The sequence below is a fragment of the Sinohyriopsis cumingii genome, chromosome 11 (genome assembly GCF_028554795.1).
Source record: "Sinohyriopsis cumingii isolate HCF-2022 chromosome 11, ASM2855479v2, whole genome shotgun sequence".
Classification (NCBI taxonomy): domain Eukaryota; kingdom Metazoa; phylum Mollusca; class Bivalvia; order Unionida; family Unionidae; genus Sinohyriopsis; species Sinohyriopsis cumingii.
The window spans coordinates 46,446,188-46,471,100 of NC_142971.1; the positions used below are offsets into that span (position 1 = coordinate 46,446,188).

The following is a 24,913-nucleotide window of genomic DNA, read 5'->3' on the forward strand; positions in this document are numbered from 1 at the left end:
CCAGTATTTACTTGCAATAAATGTGTTTTTTTAAACTTTAATAATAAAATAAAGTAAAATAATTGGTATTATATAATAGGATATTGATCGTGAAAGATGTATCAGGTTGTGTATGACATTTGGGGTTCAGCGTGCCTCAGGGAAAGGCACTTAAAGCTCTCATTTCTTCAGTATGATATAGACAATAATGTTAAAGTACCATTAAAAAACCAAAAGATCAAACAATTATCTTGTGAGATCCACGGATAATCGCACATGCTCTTAAGACGACGCCACTTTCACAATCATTATCAAATTATGCCAGCAATCTGCATGCAATATCAGTTTTTCAAGCATCATTCAGACATCACTTGCTGCCAGATGAAATTGGATGAAACAGTCATTTAATTTTCATCTTAAGCCATCAGCTACTTTATTCACCAGTCTATAATGTTATCACTTAATGGGATTATAGTCTTTGATTCTTTGTTACTGCAATGCAGTTACTAGTAAAATTTATCATCCTAAATAATCAAATGAATTTTCTATCCCATCATCATTTTGAATGAAATGGGTTCTTGCTAGCACATAACCTGGTTCCTTTTATGTATCATTACTTACATGACACACTGATCTGGTAGCCTAGTGGTTTGCCTCATTTGCAGTAGGTCGTGGGTTCGATTCTTGGCCGAGTCATACCAAAGACTTGTATAAATGGTACTTACAGCTGCCTCGCTTTGCGTTCAGCATTAAAAGGCTAGTGTTAGGGCTGGTCAGCCTGGTGTCAGGATGTGACTGGGTGGGGCATCATGCTACATGTCTGCAGCATGATGTCCCAGTGCTAGACACCACTATAAACTGTCATACTGCAGACATCGTTGCGATACGACTGAAAAATTATTTGAGCTACATTAAAAATCCTAATCACACACAAACACACACTTACATGACATAGGTTTTACACTTTTGTTGAGCCAGCCTTGGCAGATGATTGATAGTGATTACTTTATTCATCCATATGCTTGAGCATCAATCCATCAACCTTTGCACATAACTCAATGCAGCTTGGTAGTTGCATTGTCTATAATGTATTGATTTGCCTATTAAAAGTTTAATTGTTCAATTTTCACTTTTGAAATTTGGAACATACATATACCTTGGATTGACCTCAATGTTAAAAGTTTCAAGGGCTCCACATTGCAGTGTTAGAGTGCTATGGTTACTGCCTTTACCATCTGTCTGTCTGTCCACTCTCACTTCTTTTAACCACCAAAGTTCTGCATCCTTTACATGTGATTGGATGCCCTTTGGTGTGTGAATTGGATCATATACACAGGCATGTCTTGTAAATGTTTCATAATTTGGAAAGAGTTATTGCCCTCTGTTATTGATTTTGGGGCCGTGTGGTCTAAATCGCTCTCCGTTACGGATCACTGCCATTTCACCTCTATCTGCATCGGTTTGAGTCTCAAATTCAGCCAACGCGGGTATGTGAGAAAGCTTGCCAGTAGCTTCTCTTGGGTCAGTGGTTCTTTCCGGGGTTTTCCCGGGTTCTTCCTTCACCATTAATACTGGCCGCCATGTATAGCCTATCGTGTGCTGAAAAATGGCGTGAAACCCCACAACAAAAACTGTTATTGATTTTATATCTCTACCAGGGGCCCTGAGTGACCGAGTGGTCTAAAGTGCTCTCCATTACGGATCACTGCCATCTCACCTCTGTCTGTGTGAGTTCGAGTCTCCGATTCTGCCAATGTGGGTATGTGAGAAAGCATGCCAGTCGCTTCTTGAGGGTCGGTGGTTCTTTCCAGGGATTTCCCGGGTTTTTCCTCCATCATTAAAAATTGCCGCCATGTATAGCCTATCGTGTGCTGAAAAATGGTGTTAAACCCTACAACAACATCTCTACAACAGCAAATGCTTGTAACCTGTATAGCTTAGGAACCATTCACTTATTTTGATGACAAGGATATTATCTCATAGACCTAGATATGCCTTTCACGAGTTAAATTGTCTCATTATCTCCATTTTGGACAGAGTTATAACCCATGAAATTTAACATGATATCTTCAGATGGGATGTTGCTGATAACAGGCACAGCTTGAGAGCCATTCAACATATTCTGATCCGATTTAGTATGAATATATTTTCATAGATTTAACATTTGTAATTTCCAGATTTAGATTTGGTCTCATGTACTGTATTATGGATAGAGTTATGTCCCTTTTCAAGCAAATTTTTGTCTTATTGGAAATTTGGAATTTTGTTTGCAGTAATCTTAGTTCTAGAACCATTCAACATTTTCTGATGCCTACAGCAATAGATAAATATATCTAAGTCATGTAATTTATAATTACTTTAAAATGCTTGTTATGCAGCTTTTGTGCAGTTTGACAGGGATTTGAAGATAACTACTAATAATGATAAGATTAGAAAATAAATTCACATTGGGACACATAATCTAAGGGTTGCTGTTATGATATCTACTCAGACCAGCTTAGGTCAGATGCATAGGTGTGTCCTTGAGAAAGGCTTTTGATGTTCCATCTCACATCATGATCAAGTGCACTTGATCAACCAACTTGAAACAACATCATGTTAGATGAGAATACATAATGTTAATTTGCCATGATTCAAGATATGACCTTTTCTTGTCTACTGGAGCAAGTGAATACAGAACCCTTTGTATCCGTGGTGATATTATCAACAACGTTTCATGAATAAACCTACCGGTAGTTTATTTAATACTGAATTTTTATAGAGATGGTTGACTGTGTACCCTCTATGCTCGCTTATTAGATGGGTCAGTCTGCATAGTAGACTCCGATCTGCTGTTGCATGATCTGCTGATCAGTGCCTGTGTTGTTATGTCTCTCGGTCTTTAATAGAAAAGAATGAGAAGCAGTAGGCTTTGTAAAATTCAAATAATATATTTCCCTAGAATCCAAAGTGAAAATATTTTTTTTTATTAAACTTACTGTATTTTGAATGATATTTCAGATAATCCTAGAATTACAGACACAAGTCATAATAATTAAAGTTTGGAATAAAATAGTGGAAATCCAAATTAAATCAAACACTGAATATGTTGATGTGCCTATGTTGCCCATATCATGCTGATGTGCCAACAGTCCTTTGTTGGATCACAGTAATACAATCCAAGAATTATGTTTGAAACTTTAGTATAATATCACATCTCTATTTCCAATATTGTTATTTTTGAAGAGCACTTTGCATTTTCAGAAAACAATCTCATGAATTAAACAGTTTGAAGAAATAAATTCCAGCCCAAATGAATTACTGAACATGAAATAATACAGTTGATTCTGCCAAGATCTTAAAGCAAGAAGGAATCATTTTTCCAGTAACAAGATTATACAGTCCTCTACCTGACCTTGGGTTGTAATAATCATTTTCTAAACTAAAACTCCAAAAGGTTTATCTAATGGAAAATAACCTTCTGGAAGGTTCATAATGTTTACAAAATAAAATTTTAGCTATAGTTAGAAGCCTGTTACTAAAATTATAATATAAAATGTGTAGTAAACACCAGGTAGACATGGCAATTCATAGGGAATTTCCAAAGTTCAAGACAGATTGAAATAAACATGTATATTACAAATCCTAAATCAATAATTCTGGCCAGGTAGAAAATGAACTTGATTTTGGACAAGGTCAAGTCCAACATACAATGTCACATTATCAATAGCATATGATGAAATAAAAAAATAAAATAAAAAGCTAATAACACGGTGTCAATTAAATACACAAAACAATGTGGCTTGTTTTACTTATTTTTCCTAACAAGACTGCATGCACACAGATCTATCAATGCATTATATTATGGCATATCTGGATCTGTGCAGTCTTACTTAATAGTATGTGTGGTATTTATTTTGGTGTTCAGTGTTTTGTGGTACAGCAGCACGAGTAAGCTATCTTCTGCCAAGGCAATTGGAGTAAAGTGCCTTGCCCAAAGACACACCACAGTAGCTGACCCAGCTGCTCTGATGGTTGGATTCTTACCCCCAACTCTTTCATTCACAAGTCTGGAATGTTAACATGGCTTAGTACTTGGTAAAATCATTAAACCCCACTGGATTTTTAAATTCTTTTCTTAAAGAATAACATACAAAATGTTTATTTTGCTGATTTTGTGAACTTTTTTATTTTACACAATGAACGTGGTCCATCATGAATGGAGTTCACTGTGAACCATAATTTTGTACCATCTTTGTTACAAAGCACTATTTCACAATAGGTGAAAACCTTTGGTCTGGAATTTTTATGCAATGAAGTCCAAGCAAACCAAACTCCATTTCTGATTGACCACTTGGGACCAGTAAAATGTGAACACTTTAAAGAGAAGTATGGCATGAGCAGAGAAGAAGCACAGTTATCATAAATCATAAGTGTCAGGTCTTATTGCCCAAAAATCTTTGTTGTTGTTTGAATCATTGTCATGATAAATGAGTTGCAGTGATAGTGACATCACTGACACTGACATCAAAGTCTTCAGAAGGCAAAATAACATTACAAGAAATTATCCCTGTTCTGTACCAACTGCATCTACCATTATTAAATGTAAACAAGAAAGTAAAGATTTATGCAAAAGCTTTCTTTGTTTTTCAGGAGGTGACAAAGCGTTTATCCCTTCCTGCAGATATTCGTCTTCCAGGCCAATTTTTGGCACGTCAGAGCCTAAGCCCAGAGGGACAACTCAGTCGCAGGTCACGGCGAAAGTCCCTGGTCAGTGCCACGAATTATCTATTACAGATTACTGCTAAGTCTTGATGGTCATTTTAAGAAACAAATCAAATCCATGATAAGACAGATTAAGCTCCTTACCTGAGTAGTTTACTAAGATCACTTGTTCTTGTGACATATGTACCATATATACTCACTTGTAAGTGGTTCTGTACAGTGCAGTTAATATGTTAAAAGTGATCAGTAGAACTAACAGCATAAACCCTGATCTGCCAGAGCATTATGCTCTGGCAGATCAGTGCCTGTGTTTGCAATTAGGCTCAATTTTAAAAGCACATATATGTGGTAATGCTAAATGGCTTATAGCTCTTCCTTTTGATTTGGGATTTAAACAGTTCATCATTTGTCTGCATTTGCTCTGTACATGCGAAGTTGAATGCTATGTTTGTTAATCCATTAACTAATTTGATGATGAAGTTGTCTTAAGAATCCCAGGAAACCGGATTGCAGGCAGACACCGGTCCATTTTTCAATTGAGAATGGATAAATTCTGAGAAAATGTAGAAAATAAAGAGAGACATTTAATATGTTTCAACTTTTCCTGCTTACTAGTATATACTCACAGACATCCTAAAATGGCTGTTATTTGCTGGATATGTCCAACAAATGAGTTGAAAACTGTCAGATGACCATTTGCAGGTTGGATATGTATGACGTTATACATTGTGTCCATAATTGTTATTTGCCTGGTAATTATGTTTTCCCAGTTGTTTGGACACTATAGCCACAAAGCAAAAGACAAAAAGTTTATTGCCAAGATCTGTAAAAAGAACTTTTTAACTGAATGATTGCCCCAGGGTCTGTACTGCATTACAACAACTAATTCCCCAGGGTCTGAACTACATTACAAGAACTAATTCCTCAGGCGTTATACTGCATTTTAACAACTAATGCCCCATGGTCTGTACAGTACAGCAACTAATTTCCCTGGGTCTGTACTGCATTACAACAACTAATGCTCCAGGGTCTATACAGTACAGCAACTAATTCCCCATGGTCTGTTCTACATTACAACAACTAATTCCCCAGATCTGAACTACATTACAACAACTAATTCCCCAGGGTCTGAACTACATTACAACAACTAATTCCCCAGGGTCTGAACTACATTACAACAACTAATTCCTGAGGCGCTATACTGCATTATAACAACTAATGATCCATGGTCTGTACAGTACAGCAACTAATTCCCCATGGTCTGTACTACATTACAACAACTAATGCCCCAGGGTCTGTACTGCATTACAACAACTAATTTCCCAGGTGCTATACTGCATTATAACAACTAATGTCCCTGGGTCTGTACAGTACAGCAACTAATGCCCCAGGGTCTGTACTACATTACAACAACTAACTTTTATCATCATTTGTCAAGACTTGTTTGTGACTGGATCACATAAAACTTCATCTTCAGAATTTACTGGAAATGCCCATCTAATATGCATTACACATTTTCATTGTAGTAAGTCTGTTTGTTCCTGGTTAATAATTAAATAAGAAGAGTGGAATAAAATGCTAATGTATAATTCAGCTACTTTTTAAAGATTTTATTTAAAAATAAATGACTAGTTCAAGAGGAAATCTGTGAATTAATGGAGGACAATGCTAATACTAAAGCAGCAGCAAGTCCAGAACTAAAAATGACACATTTTCCAGTACATTTTTAGTAATTACTTATATTAGTGTGGGTTTTTGGGGTAATATTTTGTTAAACTTCCTTTGAATGTTTTTATATTAAATTATTATTATTATTATATTATATTATATTATATTATATTATATTATATTATATTATATTATATTATATTATATTTCACCACATACATTTTTGGAAAAAATGTCTGGCAGGAGCCATTAGAATTTCATAATCCATGATACTTGAATAGAAGGAAGACTGAATTGCAAACACCATAGACCCTGCTCTGCATGACATAATTCTATGGCAGATCAAAGTCTATATTGTATGTTTTAATAATTAATCCAAACAGTCAGTGTAGACCCAGAATTGTAGTCATTGACAAGAGGCAGTTGCTAATCTTGAGGTTTTCAAGCACCTTTCACACGCGACCATATGTTCATTTCAGTTCATTCTAGTAAACAGTAAAATCAGTATTGTCTGCATTTGTATGCATCTCTGTAGATATATTATTAATTAATCTCCCCTAATAGTCCATGAAAAGAAATTTTAAATTCATTTTACTGGGTCTAAACATGTACCATATATATTCGCTTATATGTCAAGTCAAACTACAACAAACAAAGATTCTGATCTGCTGTAGCATAATGCACTTACAGACCATGGTCTATGTTATTTGTTCTACTGATTATTCCTAACCAATTGTACAGACCCAGATCTGCCAGCGCATTATGCAACAGCAGATCTGGGTTTGTGCAGTTTATATATATATACACCTCTCTCTCTCTCTCGACATATATATATATGTATGTATGTGTGTGTATATATATATATATATATATATATATATATATATATATATATATATATATATATATATATATATATAGAGAGAGAGAGAGAGAGAGAGAGAGAGAGAGAGATGTTGATACCTAGCTTTAAAAGAAACACTCATTATGGGAACAGTAGAAATGTTATGAGCTTAAAATAAAACATTACAGAAATTATGAAATCCCTCAAAATTATTGTACTGTCTTTTCTTTTTCAGTCAGAAATAGGCTTTGGAAAAATAGAATCATACACCAAATTAGATAAATTAGGAGAGGTAAGTGAAACTGATCTTATTCAATTATTCATATCTTTAACATATGGTACAGGAATATCAGCACAATACAAAAGTGACCACATATATGATACTACCTCAGATTTGTACATATTTATCATAGTTTGTTATTTCCTATGTTTTTTGGGGAGTAATGTTGGCACAGATGAAGTCAAAAAGTTTCTGTGAAGAAAACTTAATATGCATGAAAAATCCAATCTGTTAATAATCCACTTGTAAGTTTTCAGTTCCTTCAAAGGAAAACTCATTCTTCTGTAAGCATTATGTTTGAATCAGATTAGCACCAACCCCTTAGTAAACAGTTTTTATTTAAAATGTCAGAAAATAAGAGAATTGGTTAATTCAGACATGCCAGCCCTCCTGCTTTTTGCAGGAGACTCCCTGAATTCAACCACATCTCCTGCACTCCCACATTATTTTTTCTTGAAAAAAAAATTGTTTCATAAAAAAAAAAAAATTTTAAGAAAAATTAGGTTCATTTAATGAAAATGTTCTGGAAATTCCCCAGCATGTAAGACTGGAAGTGTGCAGAAGTTCTTTGAAAAGCTCGCAAACTTGAATCCTTCTGTTTGGTGATCTTTTTTACAATGTCTAAAAGATAGGGAGATTCGGATGAAGTTGGAAAGTCAAAAAAATAAAAAACTTCTTTCCAAGCTTTTTATGGCCTGGAATTTCCATGCCTGACTCGTGGAAGTGATAAACACACAGCGGTTTGCAAGATGTGCAATTCATTGGAGTGCACAGAAAAGGGAACAGATGAAAACATTGCAAAAATTATTGACAACAAATTTTAGGAAAAAGGCATCACTTGGATGCATGCATTCGTACATAGTGAAGAAGGAGGCGTTGATATCACTAAGGTGTGCAAGCATGGCAGTACTAGGTGGCTGTCTCTTAAAAGAATGACAGAATGGGTACTCAAGCAGTGGGATCAACTTACAGCCTTCATTAAGGCAGATTGCAAAGAGGAGAAGTCTGCCAGTAAAGAAGTCAAAACAAGACAAAGTGTGGAAGCGAGTCACTCTAAGAAGGAGAGATTTGTGGAAAATTTAAGGTCCAGGACTTTCAAGTTGAACCACCTCCTCTTTCCCTTTTTGGACAGGGTGAATCTTGAGATGCAGTCAGAAGAACCAATGATCCACGAACAGGCTGCTCAGATAAAAGAGCTTATCAAGCAGATTATGGCCATGTTTGTGAAACCTGCCATGATCTACAAGGATACAGAATCTGTAGACTTCCAGATTGGATACAACATCAAGAATGATGAAGAAATAATGATTGGTCAGGCAGCTCGGAGCTTCATGCAGGAATGTAATCTTCCTAAAGAAAAGGTGGACTCCTTCTTTACCTCTATAAAAGCCTTCTTTATAACAGCATGTAACTGTCTAAATAAGCATGGAAATATTTCAGAACCTCATCTTAAAAATGCAGTTGTAGCAGATGTGACAAAGAGGCCCTTCATCAGCTTTTCAATGCTGGATTTCTTTGTGAAGCAGTTTTCAGTAATCATGCCTGCAGGAGCTTCACTGGATCAGCTGCAGATGCAGTTTTCTCTATACCAGGTTGAAGAAATACCTCCTGGAATGATGGAGCCCAATTCAAAAGTTGTCATGGACCAAACTTGGATGAAGATTGGTGAGATCAGGGATAGCATGGGTCAAGCAAAAAGTGATGAGCCGTATCCTTGCCATCCCTCACAACAATGCATCCTGTGAAAGAATATTTAGTTTCATGAGGAAGAATAGAACTGACTTCAGGAGCAGTATGAAAACTGAGACACTGAAAGTCGTCTTCTTGTTAAACAAGAAGGTATTGTTTGCTGTGAGAGACAGTTTGACATAGTTTTGCTTAAATGATGCAAAGGAGCAACAGCCATGTCCCTCCAGGAGTAGTGTTAATTGATGTTCTTCACTGTTAAGTTTTGTTCAGTCTGTTATTTATATATTGTTATTTGGTATCTAAAAATAAACCATTTTAGAACTGTATTAGTATATGTTTATTTGAAAACCATTCACTTTTTTGTAAACCTGTTCACCATTTTTCTCCCTTGATGAAATCCTCCCTCAATAATAGAAATCTCCCTGAAAAAGTTTCAAAATCTCCCTTGAGGACTCTCATTTGGGGTTGGCCGGTCTGGGTTATTTGCTCATTGTGCAAAAAATCAATTATATTTCTGCCATCTGTTTCTGATTTCATGAAGCAATAAAAGAAAATGTAATCAAATCCAGCCTAAAAAAATGTCAAACTGTATGTCTTCAATTTGGCACACTAATTTTTAAGTTCTTTACATCTTGACAGATGACAGTGTTGTACTTGTCATTTTCATCCATTCAGGCATGACTTGATAATGGAATGGCTTGGGTTTAAGTGGATTACTGTTTAACATCAGTTGACATTTTTGCTGACAAAAGGTTGCAAACTTATTTGTCATGATAATTATGCTGTACAAATATTCATAATTGTTGTAGTGATTAGGGTGCAAACTTATTCTTAATTATCATGCTAATTAGATAACAAAACATATTCTTAATTTCATGGCAGTTAGATTGCAAACATTTTCTTATTTGTCATTGTTATTAAATCTAATTTTCAGGGAACATATGCAACGGTATTCAAAGGAAAGAGCCGTTTGACAGACAACCTTGTAGCTCTCAAAGAAATCCGCTTGGAGCATGAAGAAGGGGCACCTTGTACTGCTATTAGAGAAGGTAGGTAGGGATGGAAACTTAACCTTATATGCAGAAAATATATATAAGACTAAGTGACATGCAAGAGGAAAAGAAAAAGATGTCCCATTGATAGTTACCATTAGAAGTATTAGATGTTCTTCTATAATACTAACATCATTTTATTGAGTTTCTTGCAGATTTTTTAACCCCTCTTTTAGTACTTGTATGAAACTATTCTATTCTTACCGTATTACATACTGTGAATTAACTATTTTTTATTCATTCCTTGGTTTGCTACAGAAATTAAAATCCCAAATGAACAGTGATTCTTCCATGGAAACAATTGGACCCTACCAATGGAAACAATAGGTTTTAAAAAAATGACTTTTTTATACAAAAGCAGAAAAATTGCTAACCTGTGAAATAAATGAATTGACAGTACAAATTGTTTGGTGACCTGTCTGAAGGCCATGTCAGCTTGTAGTGAATTGACAGTACAAGTTGTTTGGTGACCTGTTTGAAGCCATGTCAGCTTGTGGTGATTTGTCAGCACAAGTTGTTTGGTGACCTGTCTGTAGGTCATATCAGTTTGTGGTGAATTGTCTGTACAAGTTGTTTGGTGACCTTTCTGAAGGCCATGTCAGCTTGTGGTGATTTGTCAGCACAAGTTGTTTGGTGACCTGTCTGTAGGTCATATCAGTTTGTGGTGAATTGTCTGTACAAGTTGTTTGGTGACCTTTCTGAAGGCCATGTCAGCTTGTGGTGATTTGTCAGCACAAGTTGTTTGGTGACCTGTCTGTAGGTCATATCAGTTTGTGGTGAATTGTCTGTACAAGTTGTTTGGTGACCTTTCTGAAGGCCATGTCAGCTTGTGGTGAATTGTCAGTCTAAGTTGTTTGATGACCTGGTTGAGGGCCATGTCATCTTGTGGTATGGCCAATTAGCTCTGTGTCTGATATTACATGTCATGTGTTTCGTTTGTTAGAATTAACTAGTTTCAGCTTTTCTTAAACCTCCAAGCTGATCTTGATCAAGCAACAGTAGATAGGACCTTCATACATCCATGTGACACCACACTGGTGGCCTAGTGGTTAGCGCATCTACCTCAGAAATGGGAGCTCATGGGTTCGAACCCCAGCCAAGTCATATTAAAGACTTACAGAAATGATACTAACAGCTGTCCATCATGCACTGCAGACACTGTAGCGATATGAATGAAAATTTTTTAAAGCTATGTTAAAAATCCTAATCACACACATTTATACCTGTGGTCCATGTTTGCATTGCATCTCCAGCTTTGCATATAAAATTTGCTTGCACAGATAGTTTTTCAGCTTTTGTCAGTTTGAGCAAAGTCTACCGAAAAGAATGTCCATCAGAAATTCTATTAAAATTTCCTTTTTGATCAAATCTCTAAATCAGTTTGCTCAGTGTTTACTAGATAAATGATATTTAGCATTTTTGAACTTTTTTTTCTTCATTCTTGCCATAAATGTGATTTGATTGTTCTAGCTTAGTAGGAAGCAAAGCGTGTGCTGATTGTTCACAGAAAACTGGTTGTAAAGGAAAATATGAAACTGTTACAATAAGCTATTAACATGACAAAACATACTGTATACTCAATTATAAATTGAGTCCAACTGCAAACTACACAGATTCAGATCTGTCAGTGTAAAATGTACCAGCAGATCTGGGTCTTTGCAGTTTTGTATAGTCAGTTGAACAACTAATATAGACCCTGATCTGCTACACAGTACACAATGGCATATTGGGTCTATGTTATGTGCAGTTAGAGTCAACATATAAACTAGTGTGTGTGTGTGTGTGTCTATATATATATATATAGTACTGAAATTTTCTTTTTCTTTCAGTTTCTCTTCTCAGGGATCTTAAACATGCAAACATTGTCACACTACATGATATCATCCACACAGAAAAGTCCTTGACTCTGGTCTTTGAGTATTTGGTAAGTAAAATGATCGTCTTTCTGCCTGAGGGTAATAAGATGAGCTTTAGAAAACAATCTTCCCTTCATCATACACTCTGGCATGTACGATAGTAAAATATTTGTAGCTGGCAGCCATATATGTCTGAGAACCATGTGTCCTTCTTGTTGATGATCTTGGAGTATAGTTTTTTTTTGACGGCTTTGATAAAATTGAATGGTCTCAGACCCATGACTGACAGAGGCAGAGCTACTCATCTTAGTCCACTAGGCCACAGATATTTATAACCCTTACATACTCGTAACAGAACAGAATGGTCAGCTTAGGACAGTTCAGGAGATTTGCAAAATCAACCTCATTCTCAGCATGCAAATGAAAGTTCTTAAACACATTTCCTTTTTTTTACTTACAGACTGAGTATGTACATAATCTGGTCCATTCACAGTAGCTTGTTGCCTTTCATACTGTACTTACATGCAGCACAAAAAGCAGTTTAGTAAGCTTGGTTTATGATAAGCTGTTAAGCCTGTTACAAGGTAAAATAGCACGATACATTCACACTAACCATACCTTGTTTGCCATGACAGACAATACTAGATTGTTGTAGTAATTTGTTGTCTAATTTTTTTCCTAATTAAGACTTGCTATATCATATTTGGATATTCTGTGTAATCACTACACACACAGAAAAGTGCGCTTTATACAGAATTTTAGTCATTCATGAGATGGCAGTTTTTAATTATATGAAGCTTTGAAAACAATTTTCTAATAATACCATATGTACATTTCATTTCAGTGTGGTAAATAGTTCACTCCCCTGAGTATTGTTTGCATTCGTATGCACACCCCATAGGTACATTATAAATCTGTCTCTCCTAAAAGCACATATAATCATTTTATTGTTTCTGAATATCAGTGCTCTCTTACTATCTGTGCCACAACAAAAAATTCAACAGATGCACTTGTATTTTTGGAACTTTGTTCAGTTAGTACTGTCATGAAATATATTGTATGTTGCCATATGTTGTAACACTGCATTCTACATGTAATTTTAACATTAAATGATATCTGCATTTAAGTACATGCAACTCTCTCTTTTGTTGTCAGGAAAAAGACCTTAAACAGTACATGGATGACTGTGGGAACATCATGAGCATGACAAATGTCAAGGTAAGAACAGTGAATACATTTTGCATAGGAATATCAAGGTAATTGCATTAGGAATTTGGATGGGGAAATTAAACTAAATTTAGTTTCTAACAAAAAAAAATGTTTAATGCAAGGATGTAACACAATCTTTACTGGGAGACTGACTTACAACGAAGTACATAATACATATAATTTTACAACCACTTAATGAAGTGGGATTTATGTCCATACCCACTTTATAACAGGAAACAATATTACATTGGGAGGATATAAAGGGAGAGAATACTGTATAAAGCAGTAGCATAAAAATCTCAGATAGGTCTTGAATTTAAAGCATTGTTGATGCACTGCAAAATGTCATGGTAACTATGTTGTCTTGGTTACATAGCAGCACTTGAGTAAGCCTTGCAGATTCAGTATAAGACAAACAGTGTTATCTGTATGGAAAAATGGGAACCAGCCAGGAAATGGTTGAACATAAAATAGAGTATATATGGGTTTGGCTGGCCAGGATTGGTTGATAATGAAACTTATTTGTAGGAAAAAGATCCTTTTAAGATGCTTATCCTAGCTGTAACTGAAAAAATAGAGACATTGTTTTCTGGATGGAATTTCAGTCCTTTAACAGTCTTGAGCTTGGAACACTCATTACTGAAATTAGAAACCACTCCGGTGGGCTAGTGGTTTGAGCATCTGCCTCGGATGCAGACGGTCGCAGGTTTGAACCCCGGGTGAGTCATACCAAAGACTGATAAAAATGGTACTAGCAGCTGTCTCGCTTGGCGCTCAGCATTAAGAGGTTAGTGCTAGGACTGGTCAACCTGGTGTCAGGATAATGTGACTCAGGGTGGGACATGATGCTACATGTCGTCGGCATAATGCCCCAGTGCTAGACATCACTATAAACTGTCACACTGCAGATATTATAGCGATATGACTGAACATTTGTTAAAGCTATGTTAAAAGTCCACATCACACACACATACTGAAATTAGCACCTGATTCTTTGGTGCATAAATTATAAGCACATGTTTTACACTCATATATGTCCATAAAATGCTGCAGTTTACATCCTTTCCTCTGCACAGAAGCTGACATCCAGATTTCATTTATACTGATAATTATAGGTTTGATCATGAGCACTCAGAATTTTAAAGTTATTTAAATTTTAATATCGTGTTGTTTCCATAGGTTTAACTATGGGAAGTGAATTAGTACCGTGAATCCTATAGAGCAGCCTCCCTTAACATTTACCTCCCTTGAACAACAATCTCATTTGTCCAGTCAGGTTCTAATTCCTCTTATTGCGATATCTATATTCTAACTCTTCAACAGCTAACTTCTTCACAAGGCCAAAATGTATCCATCAGTTTGATGGCTGTTTATGAGAGGTTACATTAGTACTTGTCTGTTTATGAGAGGTTACATTGTATTTCTTGATTACAGGTTACATTGTATTTGTTTATTAGAGGTTACATTGTACATGTCTGTTTATGAATGGTTACATTGTACTTGTCTCTTTATTAGAGGTCACATGTGCTAAGATTGGTCCACCTCAATGCAGTGGCCATATTATGTTGAGGGAGTGGCATATATAGTGCTACCCATGTCCCTCTGTCCCATCTTCTCACATCATGTCTGTTACAAATTTTGTTTCCATTCATAAATGTTTGAACAGCTTTATGGACTGAATCAAATTCAGTATGAGGACTTTAGTTAGATTCAATTTTCAGCATCCCCTGACAGAATGTTGCCAAGTTATGACCCCAATATGAGTGGGAACTTTTACCATGCATGTTGAGCCAAACTTTGTTTTATTGTTTTATATTCAAATGGCCTCCATGACATAGCATGTTTCTAGTTCCTTGACTATGTCACTTTGTTGTTGTTATGTATATATTTATGTATATATTTACCTGTATATTTGCCTGAAATTCATAGATGTCATTAGATCTGTTTTTTCAGTAATCATACTTTTTTTCAGATATTTTTGTATCAGCTTTTAAGAGGCCTGGCATATTGTCATAAAAAGCAGGTGTTACATCGGGACCTTAAACCACAAAATTTACTTATCAATGAAAGAGGAGAGCTAAAGTTAGCAGATTTTGGTAAGTAATTTTTATATACTCACGAGTCCAATAGTAAATTGCTTAGACACAGATCTGCCATTGCATAATGTATCATCAGATCTGCCATTGCATAATGCATCATCAGATCTGCCACTGCATAATGCATCGTCAGATCTGCCATTGCTTAAAGCATCATCAGATCTGCCATTGCATAATGCATCATCAGATCTGCCATTGTGTAATGTATCATCAGATCTGCCAATTGCATAATGCACCATCAGATCTGCTATTGCATAATGCATCATCAGATCTGCCACTGCATAATGCATCATCAGATCTGCCAATTGCATAATGCATCAACAGATCTGCCATTTATTAATGCATCATCAGATCTGCCATTGCATAGTGCAGCATCAGATCTGCTATTGTATAATGCGTCATCAGATCCGCCATTGCATAATGCACAGATCTGCCATTGCATAATGCATCATCAGATCTGCCATTGCATAATGCATAATCAGATCTGCCATTGCATAGTGCATCATCAGATCTTCTATTGCATAATGCATCATCAGATCTACCATTGCATAATGCATCATCAGATCTCGATCTACACAGTTAGGAGTAATTATTAGAACAAACATAGACCATTGATCTGCTAGTACATTTTGTGAGGGCAAAGCAGGGTTTATGTTTTGTTGCAGATGGATTTGACTTTTTATTGTAATTATTATTATTATTATCATCATTATTATTTACAATTATTATTTACATTTACATTTATCATTTAGTCTGAAACTATAAAACTATGATGTCCTTTTAATAAAATTATAACATTCTGCCTCATATAAAAGATAATAGTAATTACTCTTTATTTTTGCACGTCTTTAGTACTGTAGATAATACATTATATTGTAATCTGTTTATAGCACATACATACTCATGGTATGTCTTTTGTAATACGGTTTCATTTTCTGCAGATTTTATATGTGGAAGCTTGTTCCACAGAACTGTGCCAGAGTATTGAAGCTTTTCTTACATTGCTCTGGTACTGTGTTGAAAAAAGCCTGAATAAATCCTGAAGATTCTCTGGTGCATCTCCATTTATACGTTTATATACAAGAACTGCCATGTGAAAATCAGTCCTTTCTTATATTGTAAACCATTTTAGTTCTTTAAATAATGCTATTGGTGAATAATCATTAGAGGCTTCTAAAATAATGCGTGCTGCCCATTTCTGAAGTTTATAAATCCTGTCAAATGGAGATTTGGCACATTTTCCCTATACAGTCAAACACTAATCAATTGTTGGAAGAATATGTGAATTGTAGTACAGAATTTGAGTTTCTGTAGGTAAATATTTCTTGATTCTGCTGAGTAGAGTAATTTTGGAAGACACTGCTTTACAAAACTTGTCAACATATTTACATCATTGTAAATTATTATCTACAGACACACCTGCAGCTTTTTCTGTTGGACATTTTCTTACTGTCGATTATTCATTGTCAGATAACCTTTTTAACATTTATATTCAGAATTGGTTTCTGATATGTATTTCATCTTTATTTCATTTCCCATCAGTCCCAGTCAGCCCAGTACCATAAACTGTGCCATCATTTCATTGTTTTCATAAGCTATGGATCTGACAACAACATAATTGGCATAATAATAAAGTATATTGTACCTTAATTCATTCATGCTAAACTGGCAGTAGCTCTAATATGTTTTCTTTCATTTTTTCAGGTTTGGCAAGGGCTAAATCTATACCTACTAAAACTTATTCCAATGAAGTTGTCACATTATGGTGAGTTGTATATCATCAGTTATCACATAGTAGGTATAGTTTTCCTTTAGTTTGTGCAGTTTCATATTTTTGGTATTAGCACATATTGAAATATCACTTTATGTGATTCTAATTTGTCAAATGAGCCCTTGACATTATTGTGCAGTATTCTCTTTACTGATAGGCTGCAATCATAGGAACACTTTTTTAACCCGACTTCTGGATTTTTTTTTTTGCTGTCCTTAGTATTTCTTATGACATTTGATTGGTCTTTATGGCACCATTTAGACATTTGTTATGCCTTCCACAGTGGCCATCTTGAAAATCTTGTTATAACTAGTTCTCCATAATGGATGGTCATTGGGTTTTTACTAGAAGACTTCTTGTTATGTCTAGTTCATGAGCGGTGAAAATGGTGCCTATGGGACTTCTGATATGACTGTCACAATGGCCATCTTGAAAATCTTGTTATCACTACTTTTCTAGATAGCTGGTCATATCGACATTGTGTTTTCAGCAATAGACTTCTTTATGATGTCTATTTGGTACTATATAGAAATGATGTCATTCTGTATTAACTTTGGCCATCATGGCATCCCTGTTGTAAATCTTATTATTGTTTGTTTCTCTCTCTCTCTTTCTCTCTCTCTCACTCTCAATCTCTCTCTCTCTCTCTCTCTCAGTAATGCAGATAAATTACTAAAGCATAAGTATCTTTCTCTCTCTTAGGTACAGACCTCCAGATGTGCTATTGGGATCAACAGAGTATTCTACACAGATAGATATGTGGTAAGACTTCTAAAATGAGGATCATACATGGATGTCTATTGGATATGAATTTGTTAAATAAGTAGGGTAATGTTGTATAAATTGCTAAGCAGTACTGTGGTTATTTAATGTAGTATTGTAAAATGAGTTATTTTAAATTTGATTCTAAGAAAAATTAGATTCTATACATAATATAATGGCATATACTGCGTGATACTTAATACAGGGTTCCGATGCTAGCGGGAAATCGGGGGGAAATTCGGGAGAAATGATAATTAGTTTCCCCAACCGTGGAGAGTCTTTGAATTTTGCAAATATTGATAAAAGTCGGGGGAAAAACCCAGGAATTTTCCACCACCACTTGATGCCCAAAACAATCACTTAATTGAGTCATAACTAAACTGATCGTGAGTTACATTTATAGAGTTCTAACCAGAATAATTGGAGGGTGCAGTATGGTTTATTTGGGTGCTTGCATTAAATACGCTCAGTGGATTAGATTCTTCTAGTAGACTTTTATTTTCAAAGTCAGCGTGATATCTGTATCTTTCCTTACATAGAAGGTATGAAGGCTAGTCTAGCATCACAAGAGGCCAACATGGTGATGGCAAAGCGTAGCTGCTTACTGGATGGCCTAGCAAACTGTAAACATTGTTAGATTGAGTGATACATGCTTGAAATCAATATGAAAATTACTTATTTTCTCAAAAATTGTGAGTACAGTGCAACCCCGCTATAACGCAAATTCGGATATGATGCGGTCTTGGCTTGGCTCCCAAAATGTCATATATTTGTTCGCACAAGAAAATATATTTTTTGTTCAAAGTACATGAAATAGTGTATAAAAAATGTTTTATCATTCTGGGGAAGATATTGCGTATGAATTCAAATTTAATATGGTCATGGCATGGTTCCTGAAATTTTAAATACATCTATTTGTATTTTTCTCGTACTAGAATTTTTTTTTTTTTTAAGTACGAGAAATAGTGTGCAAAACGTTTATCATTTTGGGAAGAGTTCACATATGAATTTTAATATTACGATTGTGGCATAGCTTCTGAAATTTAACAATGAGTAAAGCCAGTAAGTTGTCTTCGTGCTTGTCTTCAATTAATTTTGTATACACTCGTTGCTCAAACAATAGCCAACATGTGCTTCTTCTTTAACTGCATACACAACCAAGCAGCAGACAATGCAGTGGTTAATAAAGATTCTCACAATTTAATAAACATCAAGAAATGAACGCCGCCAACATGTTTGCTGGGCTTGGCAATGTTATTAGATGCAATCAGTTGACTAGTAAATGTCCGCTTTATTAGCTGGAAATTTAAAGGGTATGAAATTGTACACGTGTTCAGCTTTAAAAAGTTTATAAAATTGACTCGTGACCATTGCAGGCCTACTGTACTTAGTTTTCGGGTTTTACAATGGTATGGTGTTTGTTTATGAACTCGTTATTAATTTCCTATTTTTTATAAAAATATTTTACCGTTATGGAAAAGCAAGTTCACAAACGCAAGTCATTTTCTGCAATTTGCGCAATGATTAGTATAGTAGTTTTCACACATTTCTTTCGATATTCACAAAATCTGAAGTAAAAGTCACATGCAAGCTGAAAGCTTGTGTTGATTGTTAATTATTCTTGCTGTAGTCGTTCAGACAATAAGGCGTACAAGCGTTAATTATGGGAAATTTGCAATGGATAAAATGTACACAGAAACGCAAATAAGAAAATTTTAGCAGTATGAAATTTGTACAGACACCGTTCATAGACCCTGGAACATAATAAATCATACATGTGCTTCGTCTTTCGTAACCTAATTTTTCCCATTGAATTCAGACACATAATGATGTGTGACAAAATTATTGAATAGTTTAAATATGTAAACTATGCAGTTTTTGCAATGGAAATACATACATTATGGATTAATTGCAAGCCCCAACGGTACGATATCAGATGGCAAATAAATGATGTTGATACTCTGTTCATGCTGTTATTAGACGTTGAATTCAGACACAATGATCTGGGGAAGAAATTATTGAATATTGTAAATCTGTGTGCAGTTTTTCAGTGGAATTACATGCATCATAGATGAACTGCATGCCACAGTGGCACGATAGTAAACGGTGTTGATACCCTATTCGTCATGTACATTAGACATGAATACACGTATATGTGCCAAAGAGTTGTTCTCTGAAAAAAGTAAAATACTGTAAACCCCGCATTAACTTGATCCCCGACCCCAATATTAACGCGATCCAATTTTTTAAACCCCAGTTATCGCTTTATAGTGTGATTCCACTGTATTAAAATCATCATGTCTTTAATCTGTTGAAAGACAAGATAAAACTATGGCGTTGATGAAATGTGACCTGGTACTCTCGATTTGCATTGCTAGTTGCATGAGTAGACAAATCGAACAACCCACATTTTCAAATGTTGTAGAGAAAACAAATTTAAAAATATTAAATGAAAGTTGTATACTGATTGTATTAAAAATACAAAAACGAATTTATATAATCTGAGAACAACTTCTGGAGTTTTGTTGTATCACGTGACCTGTGCTCTCTGCTTGATAAATCAGACTGGCCAGATTGCTGGCTTTTACAAAAAGTATCTGACTTTCATTTAATGTAATTGAATTTCTGTACAACAACATTAAAAAGGAGTTTGTTGTTGATATCACGTCACCATTGGACTAACAATGTCGTCATTTGAGATTTGTAAAGTTATGTGACTAGTAATGCAAATGGCAAGTACTGGGTCAGGTTTCATCTGTGCCATACTTCGTCTAGTCTGTCAGCAGATTAAGACATAACGATTATAATACTTGCCATTTCTGAAACAAATATCATTTTCCAATTGATTTAATGAAGGTATAGGTCAATATAACATAAGTTTACATTTTCTAGGCCCGCTGGTAAGCAACTACCATGTGTCGCTACTGCATGGTGACAGCAAATTCCAAATTTTTTATATGCAATTGCAGTGACTCCACACCCTAACCTAAATGACCAAATATGAAAAATAGGGTGGGAATATTTGGGGGAAACCCGGATTAAAAAACAGACCGCTTTTAATTTTAAGCCAAATTTGTAGTCCAAATTGTTGAATCTTAGAGCTGAAATGAGAAATTTTCGTCCCTTGTATTGTATATAATTATAAAAAAATGAGCCTCTATATCACTACAGGTTTGGGGACTGGTTTGACGAATTACAAGAAGACAAGTTGATTTTACAAAAAATTCAGTCTTTGTTTATACAGCAGTGTTTAATTTTTAAGGTCTTTTGTCAAAACTTAAATCAACCCCTTTGAAAATGTTTTTTATATGTTGGGTTTTTAACCAGATCGTCTCAAGGAGATTAGGTTGTTTGAAAAATCTTGTTTGGGATTTTATTGGCACAGATAAATTTAGGGTTATGCTCTTTTCGTTACAAGACAAGTAGCTAATTATTTGCGTTTACTTTTTTATACTGTAATATGAAATGTTTACTTTCTAGGAGATGTGTACATGTAAATATTGCTATCTTTAGAGTTAAAGGTTTGAAAATAAACAAAACTGATTTATGTTTATTATGTTGTTCTCACTTAGCAACATAATGCAGGGCAGCAAAATTAAGTTAGAATTTTTATTCTGTACATTGAAATAACTTTACCTGCCAATTTATAGGAATATAATCAAACTTGTTTCATGTGATACATTTTGTGGTTTTGTACATAATCATCTTTTCTGACTTATATGTTTTGGAGGGTCCTAAAAGAGAAACATTTTTGATTTAGAAAATGCATGTTTTATAATCTAAAATGTTCTTTAATTCCATTCAGTAATGGTCATATGTGAACCTTGAGAAAAATAAATTTCATCCTGGAAAACCCCTGGAAATGACCTGGAAATTTATCTTTAGAAAAGCATGGCAACCATGTTAATAACATTGCTATGTAATGTTCCAGAGTGTTCTGTTTCTGACCGATATAGAGGATATCCACCATATATACTCACTTATAAGTAAAGGCAAACTGCAATAAGAAAAAGATCCAGATCTGCTCAAGCATAATGTACCTGGGGCCCCGAGTGGCCAAGTGGTCTAAAGCGCTCTCCGTCACGGATCACTGCCATCTCACCTCTGTCTGTGTGGGTTCAAGTCTCGGGCTCGACCAATGTGGATATGTGAGAAAGCTTGCGGGTAGCTTCTCGTGGATCGGTGGTTCTTTCCAGGGTTTTCCCGGGTTCTTCCTCCACCATTAATACTGGCCGCCATGTATAGCCTATATTGTGCTGAAAAATGGCGTTAAACCCTATAACAACAATAACAACATAATGTACCTACAGATCAAAGATTGTATTGTTCTGCTGATTACTCCTAACAAACTGCACATACCCCAATCACTGACACATTATGAGATGGCAGATCTATGCAGTTTGCAGTTTGACTTGTCTTATAAGTGAGTATATGTGATTCGTTATTTTAATAACTATGCGGAAATATTTCATAGTGAAATGTAAAATTTGTATTGTCTTGAGTGACTTTGCCATTTCCTTATATCCACTAAAACAACCCATTGTTTTTTTAAATTATTATTATTATTATTAACTAATTAATGTAATTATGTGATTGTCAATCTGGGTCTATGCAATTTTATTTGAACTTACAAGCAAGCATATAGGTTAACTACGTCAGGATCAAATAGAATTTTAAAAAATTGAAACTTGCACAGAACATTTTGTCATTATTCATAATATATTGGCATCATACATTTTAGGCATCTTGATTATTTGACAGATTAATTAACATTGAATACATTTTCTGTTGTAGGGGTGTAGGGTGTATATTTTATGAGATGGCCTGTGGGCGGCCATTGTTCCCTGGCTCCACTGTGGAGGACGAGTTACACTTGATATTCAAGACCCTAGGGACCCCCACTGAGGAAAATTCCCCTGGGATTAGTCAAAATGAGGAATTTCTCAACTACAGTTTCCCCTTTTATGAACCAGAACCATTAATAAATATAGCACCAAGGTAATGTATTAACATTTTAGTAAGGTTTTGACTTGCTATGCAGTAACCATGTGTTTTGACTATAGACATTAGTGTCTATTCACTATGATTCAAGATTATTTATTGTTCTAAGCATGATCACGTATTTTATATATTTGAGTTTTGTCATTGTTTTCTGTGTAAAGTTTTTATCTCATGATAAAACCAGGGGTTGGGCCAGAATGTTAAATTTGTCTAGAAGCTGATAGTGGGCTTATTATCAGATAAAGATATCATTGGCAAAGTTTTGTAAAAGTGATGGTAGATATTAAGTATGGGATTACCATGTGATAAATGTGGTGATATCCTAAAGCACTTGGACAACCTCTGTGATCTCTAACTCACTGTCACGGCCACCATTTTTAATTTTTGTTTTTCAAATTTACTTTTGTAAATATCAACACGGAACAAATATTTATTCTAGAACAGCACTTAATATTTTTGTCTATAAGTTTCTCACTAACACATGCCAAAATTTAGTGCCACCTTTAATAATGTGTCTCATGCAATATGGTCTAAGTGTGTCACAGATTTTCTGGATTGATTCTCTGTATCCAAAGGCTTTGTTTATAAGGAAAAAGAATCTCGATCAGAGAATCAAAATGTTCATAAAACACATGCACCATTTGATTTGGAGAAGTAAAGTCTGAGTGACTTTCATTATGCAGTAGAATAGTTTTCAACCCTGAAGTGAACTCTTGCTCATCCTTCCATCTATCTGTCATTCCACACAATTTTGCAACCCACACAACTTTATTCCACAAGATGTGTCTCTACAATATTTTGTACAGTAAAACCTGTCTTGAGAGACCACTGCAATGAGAGACCGCCTGTCTTGAGAGACCAGGTTCTCCATGTACAGATTTAGAGATTATATAGTGTTATAACCTGTTATGAGAGACCATTATGTTTTGGCAGAAGGGGTGGTCTTTCAAGACAGGTTCCACTGTACTGCTAAACCTCATTTCAAAACACCAGACAGTGTCCATTAAATGAGATCATGATATATGGATCAATTTTATAATACAGTGATTCCAGCAGTCAGGTTCCACAAAATGAGACCATGTTATATTGATCACTTTTGTAATGCAGTGATCCAAGCAGTCAGGTTCCATTAAATAAGACCATGTTATATGGATCACTTCTGTAATGCAGTGATCCCAGCAGTCAGGTTCCATTAAATAAGACCATGTTATATGGATCACTTCTGTAAGGCAGTGATCAAAACAGTCAGGGTCCATAAAATGAGATTTAGATATATATTTCAATTTTATAATACAGTGATCCCAGCAGTCAGGCTCCATAAAATGAGACCATGATATATGGATCAATTTTATAATACAGTGACCCCAGTGACTGTAAATTTAATATTTAAGCTAACTGGTAGAGCATCAGACTTTTAGTCCATGAGTTGCAAGCTCAGTATCTGCCCAAGTCAGCCCTGGTGGCTGCCTTGGTATGTTCCTGTGAAAGGCCCTTAGCTCCCATTTGCTTGGCAAACTGTAGTGTGTTAAACATACTTTTAAGGTCAGCAAAACATACTTAGATTTGGCCAACAGTTCCAGCATGATACAGTCAGTAATAAATTAAAAGCACAGATAAACCAAGCAACCAGTGTAAAGGTTTAAAAATTTTTGATATAATAGTGTTTATATAAAAGTCTACCAAAATTTGGCTCAACTAATCTCTATCCATGGTTATTGGTCAGTGTCCAAGTACTTTGATATCTATGTTGTACTTTCTGTTTCATCGTAAAGAATAATATATATTTTCATGATGGACTTTTACAATTAAAAATCTTGCCTGAACTATACTGTTGGCAGGTGTAATTTTATGTAATGATAATTATTGTATATATTCACTTATTACTCGTCTTAAACTGCACACAACAAAGACGCTGATCTGCTATAGCATAATGCACCTGCCAATCAGTGTATGCTTTGCTTTTTTCTACCATTTACTCCTAAGAAACTGCACAGACCCAGAT

General features: G+C 35.1%; 1 protein-coding gene across 5 annotated transcripts in view; it reads left to right on the forward strand.

Annotated features, from left to right (window-relative positions):
• The window catches only part of LOC149788062 (cyclin-dependent kinase 17-like), a 225,285-nt gene that overhangs the window by 180,132 nt on the left and 20,240 nt on the right, over positions 1 to 24,913 (forward strand). For all 5 annotated transcript variants that reach the window (XM_089974353.1, XM_089974352.1, XM_089974355.1 and 2 more), the window contains exons 4-12: positions 4,612 to 4,728; positions 7,431 to 7,487; positions 10,099 to 10,213; positions 12,046 to 12,140; positions 13,228 to 13,290; positions 15,254 to 15,377; positions 17,082 to 17,142; positions 17,851 to 17,910; positions 22,705 to 22,908. In XM_089974353.1, coding sequence (XP_089830479.1) covers positions 4,612 to 4,728; positions 7,431 to 7,487; positions 10,099 to 10,213; positions 12,046 to 12,140; positions 13,228 to 13,290; positions 15,254 to 15,377; positions 17,082 to 17,142; positions 17,851 to 17,910; positions 22,705 to 22,908 — 896 coding nt within the window. The remainder of the gene's footprint in view (positions 1 to 4,611; positions 4,729 to 7,430; positions 7,488 to 10,098; positions 10,214 to 12,045; positions 12,141 to 13,227; positions 13,291 to 15,253; positions 15,378 to 17,081; positions 17,143 to 17,850; positions 17,911 to 22,704; positions 22,909 to 24,913) is intronic.